The sequence below is a fragment of the Octodon degus genome, unplaced genomic scaffold (assembly GCF_000260255.1).
Source record: "Octodon degus isolate 3935 unplaced genomic scaffold, OctDeg1.0 scaffold00006, whole genome shotgun sequence".
Lineage (NCBI taxonomy): Eukaryota > Metazoa > Chordata > Mammalia > Rodentia > Octodontidae > Octodon > Octodon degus.
In genome coordinates this window covers 30,205,116-30,214,140 of record NW_004524582.1, presented here as the reverse complement: position 1 = coordinate 30,214,140, position 9,025 = coordinate 30,205,116, and the positions used below count along the sequence as shown (strand labels likewise).

Genomic DNA, 9,025 nt, shown 5'->3' with positions numbered 1-9,025 from the left:
GCCCGCCCTCCGGGGCCCCGGCGGCCCGCGCCCCTGCTAGGCTGCGGCGGCATGGCCCGCGCGCCCGGCGCGACCTCTGCGGATTGCATCGGTGCCTGGCGGCGGGGCATGCCCAGGGCACCGGGCACGGCCTTCAATGGGCGAGGACACGGACACGCGGAAAATTAACCACAGCTTCCTGCGAGACCACAGCTATGTGACCGAAGGTAACGTACGTGTAATCTGAGACCCCCTCCGGCCGGCCGCGGCGTGGGGATGCCGTCGCACCGAATGCCCTCCGAAGGTTTGGACCGCGCGTGTGTGTCGTGTCCCCCCGCCCCAACCCACTTCACCCCGACCCAGGAGGGGGGGGTCCCGGGCTCCGGACCACGCCGCCCCTCGTCCTCCTCCGTGCCGCCCTCCCGGAGCGGCGCTGGCCCCGCCGGGGACGTCCGGATGCAGCTGTGACCGTCATTTTCCAAAAGGCCCTGCTGCGCCCATCGGATGCAGAGATCTCGGCTTTGCTCCTTGAGCTGGGGCTGCCCGTTCTCTGGAGACCAAAAGGGACCAGAAAAATAAAAATAAGATGAATTAATGAATATCTGTTGCTAGATCCCCCAGAGGCGCGCCTGCCCCGGGCCCTCCTCCTTGAGACCCCAGAACCAGGGACCCTGGATGGGAGCGTGAAGAGGGTTGGGTCTGGCCTTCTCTTCCTCGAGAGTTAGATAGGGGCAGGATGACCAGGCCATGCCTTCACGGCTTCCCAGAACGCACCCCGGACAGGCCCTGAGTCCCGAACACCCCAACTTGTTCACAGCCCAGCACCCACCCCAGGCTGACAGAGCCCTGCAGATCCATGGCTTTCTCGCGAGGACCAGGAACTTCTGGGGTCCCAGTGGATGGCCAGGCCCGGGCACAGTGGGGCAGCGCGACGGAGAGCCCGGGCGCAGAGTGACCCTGGGTGGAGGCGGGGGAGACCCTGCCGCGCGTGAGCTGTGGCGCTGGGGACACTTGCGCCAGGACCTCCCTGGCGGGCGCGGGGCGGTGCACCCCACAGGGCCTTGGCCCTAGCAGTGTGGTTTGCAGGCGACCCTTACGGGTGCTCTGGGGTGGGGGCGGCTTGCATGCTGCGGGATGGCGTGCGTGGGCAGTCGTGCCGGGAACCCGCGTGGGCTCGGGCCGCGGCTGCGCTCCCGAGGCCGTGTTCGCTGGAAACGAGGCCGTGCGGGAGCCGAGTCCGCTCGGGCGCGGGCCAGTTGCGGAGCAGAACCGCTGAGTCACACTCGGCGCCGGTTGCGGGAGGGGCGGGGCCGCCGGGACGGAGAAGGGGACCGCGCTGCTCCGTTGGGCTCTGCCCTTTGTCACCGGCTTGGTGAGGCGGAGCAAATCGCTGTCCAGGTGGGGCTGAGGAGGCCTCTGGCAGCCGGCAGGTGCCCCACGACCTGGCTCTAAGGGACCTGGGCAGATTTTCCCGCGGCCGCCTCGCTGGCTCAGTGCTTTATGCTGGGGTTGGTGTCGCGGCCTGGGACAGGCCGCGCTGGACACAAAGCTCTCGCAGTTCTCAGTGGCATTTTCAAGCAACCCCTTCGGTAATCAATTGCCAGCTCTCAGCGGGGAACGCCAGGGGCCTATTGACTCCGCTGCTGCCCCATCATTCGTTCAGCTCGGGCTTCCCGAGCACCCTAGGAGCAATTCGCGGTTTGCCCTGGGACCTCGGATTTCCTGCCCTGTGCAGCCTGCATTTTAGTAAGGAACCCTGTGACCTCAGCGAGTCTCAGTTTCACCACCTGTGAAATGGGCGTGGGTAAGATGCTCTCAAATCTCAGGCTGACATTTCTGGGAGGAGCAGGGAAGAGTTCATGTGAAGGAATCCGTGAGTGTTGAGCACCCCCAGGGTGCCTGGCCCCTAACCCAGGCCCCCTAACCCAGGAGCCTGTACCAACCCTGGAGGTAGGGCTGGTGCTCAGGGCTGGGAATGCAGAGAGGAACCATCTCAGAAGTCCATGTCCCTGGGAGGAGTTGAGAACAGGCAGCCGGGATTGTTAGGCTTAGGTGACGATTCTGGCCTCCCTACATGGAGCTGGGGCACGTGCTGCTGTATCCTCAGTGTGTTTTACACTCTGAGCATGGGACAGGCCAAAGTCCCTTCTGTGTCAGACAGACTTGTGTTAAAATTCTGCCTTTGACTTCACTTACTGTGCTGCCTTGGTCAAGTTACTAAACCTCTCTGAGCGTTGCTTTTCTCTGGGTAAAGAGGGCAATAACATGGCCTTTCTTGGGGGGATTATTGAGATGGTTAGTGATTGTGCTGGTATAGAAAGTACCCACCTGGAACTTAGCCTGTGGGACACATTTAATAGACGGCACCATTAGGGTCCATCTATAACTGGAAGAGGAGGAATGAATGGCGAATGTTGAGACTCAGGTTGCCAAAAACCCAAGAGTGCGGTCCCTGGCTGGGTCTGGTCTACTTCCTGCTGCTCAAGCAAGGGAAAATATGCTTTCGGTCTCCAGAGCTTTGCCTGGCGGGCCCCTGCCTGGAGCACCTTGCTGTGGTGTTTTCATCACTGACTCACACTAATCCTTTGTGTCCGTGAATCAAGTCATCCTTGCCTGAGTTCCGGTCTCTGAAATCCTGCATACCTTGAGCAGTTTAGGTCTGGTAGTCATTCACACCTCGGTGAGAGTTGGTGAGTGCTGGCTCCCACACTCCTGGCTGAGCTCAGCTATCCTGAAGGTTGCTGGCATTTTTAGGTGTGGGTGCGGGGTGCACAGAACTTGGTGTGATGTGAGCAGTGGAGTAGAGAGGCTTAAGAGGGCGGGGGGCCCTAGAAGCCAGGAACACAGGGAAGAGAGGCCGGGCAGACTGTGCACCTGGAAAGAATGCTCCTGGCTGTAGGCCCGGGATTCTGCTCCAGCGTGTGTGAGGTGGGCATTGAGCAGGGGTGGGGAGTCCCGGGCGCAGGGGCCTGGGTGGGCTTGAAGGTGCAGCTGGGCAGCTTCCTCCCCGCAGAATCGTCTTTTGGGAAGACCCACACTCTGGGGAACCTGACCCCGGGGCTGAGGTTGGGCTCATCCTCCCAGTACCTTCCTAGCACACAGCGCAGGTGTAGTTCCTGGGAGGGGACCTCGGGCCCTGGCTGGTGTGGTTGGTCCAAGGGTGATGGCCTCTCTTTTGCAGGGACCGGATCCAGAGTGGATGTGTGAGTCAGATCTGGAGGCTGGGTGGGAAGTGGAGAGAGCTGCAGGAGTCCTCCTCTTCCTCCTCACGCTGCAGACTGAATCCCCAGGGGTGGTTGCTGGTATGCCGGTGGTGGTTGGCAGCCTTCTTGGCACCATGAGGGGAGAGTCTTCTGCCAACCTTGCATGTGGCAGGGTGGAGAGTGAAGGCGACCTGCAGGCCACAGTGCCCTTGGGCCTCAAGTCTATGCACTCGGGGCTCCTGGTTACACAAGTGGCGCCTTCCCACTGTTGTGCTTGGGGTCAGGTCAGCTCCTGTGGTGAGCAGCACCCCAGGCCCTTGACCTTCGAGCAGGTCAGGAAAACCTGGGCTGCCTTGGACCCCACAGCAAAGGGGAGGCGCAGGGAGCCGAGGGGCTGCTGGCCACTCCCAGGTTGGCCTTTTATCTCTCTGGTGGAAGCTGCCAAGCCCAGAGGGCCACATCCCACCCGCTCTAAGAGACCAGCTCCCATCTGGCTGTAGGTCTGTGGTGTTTTGGCTGGGCCTCGGTCTCCCCAGGCCTCAGTTACCCTAGTGCTCTGGTTGTCACAAGGCTGGATGGGCAAAGGCTGTGTGGGTGCAGGTGGGCCAGGGGGTGGCTGCTACTGCATCACCCAGCTGTATGCCACACGGGCCACGGGCCATGGTTTTAGTCAGTTGCTGAGGTTTTAATCTGTCTCGAAATCAAGTTCTAAGACAGTGTGTGTGCACGCCTCCTGGGTGTCTTGTCTTGTTGCAGATTTTGATTTTTGCTTTTAAAGCCTTGGAGCTAAGAGGACATGATACGCTGTCTCGGCCCTGTGACCCGGAATTGGCGATGCAGCTGGGAGCACAGGCTCCGCGGGCGGGGACAGGTGGCCATGGAGAGGCGGTGCTAGGGCCCCTGCCGCTGGCCTTTCGGGCACCCTGGAGCTCGCCTCCCTGGCTTTCTTTAATGCCTGCGTCTGTTTTTAATAAAAACCGAAACCTCTCTCAGTGTAAATGGTGTGCAAGCTGCTTTTCTACTTTAGCGGAGCGCGTAGGATTTGCCGCGGCTTCGCTGTAGGCCCAGTGGTCCTACCTGTCATCCCGTGTCCCCACACACAGAGCTTCCAGAGCTGGACGCTACCCCCCCACGAGGTCACACCCTTTGCGCCCCGACCTGTGTGCAGGGCAGGCCTTGGCCACACCCTTTCTTGCTGCAGTCAGCCCCACCGAAACCTGCAAGGGCCGAGATGGCAGCCTCCGGGCTTTTTCCTCCCTCCCTGCCCAAGGGCAGAGGTTCCGAGCTTCCCCAGCAGGAAGCGAATGAACCGTGTTGCTTTCCCGCAGCTTGGGCTCTGGTGGGAAGCAAATGCAGTCTGAGATGTGAACTGTGCCTCAAGCGTTCTGCCTCCCGCCTAGGTGCCGCGTGGGATCCAAGGAAGCCACCCCACCCGAGAGGAGATGGGGCCTCAGCTCACACCTCGGAAGGCATTTGGCAGAAAAGGAATTTTCAGTGTGCATTAGGAGAGGGATAGAAAGATGTATCAGGCAGAAAGAAAAACACACAGAAGGGAGAAGAGTGCTGTCAGGGTGAGGCTGTCGTGGTCCAGATGGGATATTATGTGTTTGGAGGGGTGGAGTCTGGAATTGGCCAGTCTGTACGGAGCTGGGCTCCACTGACAGGTGAAAGGCAAGAAGCCCCCCGTTCCTCTTTGGCATTTTGCAACACGGTCTCATTCTGTAGGTCAGGCTGGCCCTGAACTCTATGGAGCGCGGGCTAGCCTTGAACTTGTGGTGATCCTCCTGCCTCAGACTTCCAAGTGCTGGGATTACAGTCATGTGCCACCATGTCTAGCTAGAAGGGCCTACTTTGCAGGCTTATTGTGCATTTAAGACTCCTGGGGGAAAAAATCTGGGGGTGAATTTCTTAGAGTGGGACAAAATCATAACCTTGGGCAACACTGTGCCTTAAAGCTACAGCTTTCAAAATGCAATATAGAAATCCTCTCTCTCTCTCTCTCTCTCTCTCTCTCTCTCTCTCTCTCTCTCTCCCTCCCCCCTCCCTCTCTCTCCCCTCTCCTTTTTGAGACAGCTTCTTACTATGTAGCTCAGGCGGCCTTGAGCTCACTTCGTAGTCCAGGCTGGTCCCAATCTCACAGTGATCCTCCTGCCTCAGCCTCCCGAGTGCTGGCACTACACGTGTGCGCCCCCAGGCCCAGCTCTCCCTCGCCTCCTTTGTGCCTAGCTTCATTTCTTCTGTTGCGCCTTATCCTTCCAGTAGTGCTTACAATTGGAACAGCCCAGAATAATGAGCTATGGAAATCAAGCTAAGAATACTTTCTCTTTACTTCTGCTAAATAGCAAGTAACACCATGAGAGCAACGGAAGAGAAGTGTGAAATTTTACACCCTTTCTTCAACTCCAGGTCTAGGACACACCTCTGGCAGAAGGGGAACGTCTTGTCTCCGCCCCTCACCCAACTTTCCTGATTGGTAGAAACAGTGACAGCCGGCATCCATTGGGCAGCTTTTCCCTAGGGGGCGGGATCAGACTTTTAAAGTTCCCTTTGCCTCCCCGACTGCCGTTCTGCTGGAGACAGGTGCTAGGACAGTGGCTCTGTGTTCGTTTTTTCCTCCTGCTTTGTCGTTCTGGAGGTCTTGGGTATTCTCAAATCTTAGTAGAGCAGAGAGGTAGCAGGGGCCACCCCAACTCCGTAGCATTTATAGCCATCACCTACTGGCCGATACACGAGGCACAGCGCAGACCTCCGTGTGGTGAGCAAGGCTGCTTTCTGTCCTTTTATCATGACTGCTGAGTGAGTGCACTCTGTTCACGAAGATTCCCAGCCCCATCTTCCCCCAAACTGGGGAGCGGTGTTCTTCAGAGAGAGAATCTTGCATGTGAAACTTGATGTAAGAATTATAATTAATGTTCTTCATACACACCTGCTAGATTATTCTGAGTTTCCCTATTTTACCACATGCTGATCGGCATTCGTCATCTAATTGTTGACCTTAGCAAATATCCTAGATGACAAAATATTTGTTTCAATCCACATGTGAAGGGCTGCGTCCCTCCTCCTTTGGTTGCTCTGTCTGCTGACAGCCCTTAGGTGCTGGACACGCAAAGGCCACAGTCATTAGCATCCACCCATTCGTTCAGCAAATACTTCTGGAGGACACAGAAAAGCTGGGAGGCTGAGAGCAGGACGACAGGAAGGAGAGAGGGGAGCTGAGCCTGTAGCTCTGGCTCCACCAGCACCTGGGGGACAAAGAATGAGCCATGTGGGGCTGGGGAGTTGGCTCAGTAGAATAAGTGCTTGCCTGGCAAGCACAAGGGCCTGAGTTCAATCCCCGGTTCCGCCAAAAAAAAAAAAAAAAAAAAAAGTGAGCCATGTGGAGCAGGGACAGATCTGGGTGGCCATGCAGAGGAGGGGAAGGCGGATGAGACCCAGGCCGAGGTGCTTCCCAGGAAGCAGGGAGAGGGAACAGCGGGAGGTGGGTCCAACTTCCTCCAGGCCGGTGGGAGCATCTGCAGACTCCGCTGGAGGCCTCTGTTGGGTGTCGGGATGCCTCACATCTGGCCCCTGTCCCTGCCTCAGGGTCCCCTTCCATGGGCTGTGCAGGCCCACTCAGCGATGGAGTTCAGACCCTGTCAGGGGCAGGGACTGTGTCCCTTCTGTTCCTCCTGCCTGAGGCACAGGAAGGCCCTCCCATCACTGGCGACAGCACCTTGCAGCCCCCTGCCTCCCACCTGTGCACTGAGTTCAAATCCCAACACCTTGTGAGCACAACGCCTCATCTGGGGGGCAGGCCCTGCCCAATGGTCCTTTCCAAGCCACATGACACTGGCAAGTGCCCACACCTGTTTTCTCCTCCATAAAAGGGGGCTGCCATGCCCACCATACTGAGTGGCGGGGTGCCCGCAGTGTCATGTTTGCAGAGAGCAGATGCCTTCCAAGTGATAAACCACAACAGTGTGTATGCCTTATCTTTATCTGGTACTGGAGACAGAACCCAGCACCTTTCCTCTGAGCGACATCCCCAGCCCTTTTTACAGTTTACGCTGACACAGGGTCTCGCTAAGCACTAGCTTGCCCACACTGGGTTTTTTACTTGTGATCCTCCTGTTTCAGCCTCCCAAAATGTTGCAGTTACAGGAAGGTGCCACCATGCCCGCCACAAGGGTTGCTTTGCCAAGGTGTCTGCCTTTGTAGGTCTTGGCTTAACCAGCAGACCCTGCCAGGGCTCTGTGTGCACTCGGGGGACCTCCTCCAGTGTTAGCAGGGTGCTCAGTGTCTGTCCTCTCACTGGCACCCAAGTCCCTGGGCCAGGAGGATCCACATTTCCGGAAGGGCATAGCCTGGCTCATGTCCATCAAATGAAACCAGAGCAGGCACTCTGGAGTGGACACACCTGGGAGCGGGCACACCTGGGAGCGGGCACACCTGGGAGTGGGCACACCTGGGAGCCGGCACACCTGGAGCGGGCACACCTGGGAGCGGGCACACCTGGGAGCTGCCGTGCCATGCAGCACCCTTGCACAGAGGGGGCCATTGTCCTCCAGAGCCTGCTGAATGGCCCATTCAGGCAGAACAAAGGCTGCCCACAGGCCCTGGCCCCTGAGGAGGGTGCCAGCAGGTCCCAGGCTGGGGCCCAGGCCTGTGCTCTGCACTGAGCTGGGTTCTGGCACAATTTGGGCCTTTGGCAGCGTCTGTGACCTCTGAGGCAAATCCCCATCCACACAGCAGCGAGAATGTCCAGCCACCTAGGCCTTAGGCCAAGATTAAATGAGACAGGGTACATGCCACACATAAGTCAAGAGTAAATATTAACTTTTGTAATTTTTAAAAAACAATTCCCAAAGGTCTTACAAAACCTTTGTAGTATGTACAAAAGAAGAGAAAGGAATGCGTCGTGTTGCTGCTGATCCAGTCCCTTCCTTCAAATGCCATCGAGATTTTGTTCTGCTTCTGCCACTTCAAGCGCACCCCCTTCCCGGCTCTTGGCTGAAGAATTATTTTTAAGCAAATGCGAGGCTCTTGCGGTTACATCACCAGGCATATCTGAAGGCTGAGGAGGTTTCTTGCATAAGCGAAAGCCACAAACCCACCCAGCAGTGCATACTGATTCCTCGGAATCTTAAGTTCTGGCCGCCAGCCCCTGTCGCTCCCGAGTGCCTTGGCTGAGGCTTGCTTTCACCCAGTCCATATCCTGCCGTTCTTTTTCTTCCAGGTCTTTCCCAATGCGGACGGGGCAGTCCTCTCGTCCTCCTTCTCCTGCCTGGCTGACACATGATGGTGTTGTAGGATTACACTACCGGCCTCCTGTCTCTGATCCATTCCGGCCTGGCAGTGAGTGATAGCACCCTGGGAACAGCCCAGGGTGGCCCCACTGCAGCAGGGCCCCTGCCCGCTAGACGTGCCAGCCCAGCGTCCTGGTCTTGGGAGGTGGCTCAGCTGACCACACCCCACGATCAAGTTGGAGGCCGGGTGCAGGGGCCACTTGTGCCTCTGGGGTGTGGCCAGGGCCAGCTTGGGTGGTACTGTGTAGGACCCTGCTCCTCGGGCAGGCAAAATGGGAGGGAGTTACCTTGTCCTCCGAGACCAGGCTGGGACCCTCCCTGTTCCACCTTCCAGGCCTCCTAAGTGTGTTCTTTCTTTTCTTTTTTCTTTGGTCCTAGGGGTTGAGCCAAGGGCCCTCACATTGACCTACCTCCCCAATCCTTTTCAAATTTTTATTTATTTATTTTAAGTTTTAAACACAGGCTAGGGCTGGAGAGATGGCTCAGTGGTCTAAAGCACCTACTTAGAACAAGCTTAGCAAAGCATCAGGGACCGCGGTTCAATCCCCCAGCACCACA

General features: G+C 57.7%; 1 protein-coding gene across 1 annotated transcript in view; it reads left to right on the top strand.

Annotated features, from left to right (window-relative positions):
* Ppp2r2c (protein phosphatase 2 regulatory subunit Bgamma) overlaps nt 1-9,025 on the top strand; it is a 79,923-nt gene continuing 70,898 nt past the window's right edge. The window contains exon 1 of the mRNA XM_004624583.2: nt 1-206. Coding sequence (XP_004624640.1) covers nt 137-206 — 70 coding nt within the window. The 5' untranslated portion in view covers nt 1-136. The remainder of the gene's footprint in view (nt 207-9,025) is intronic.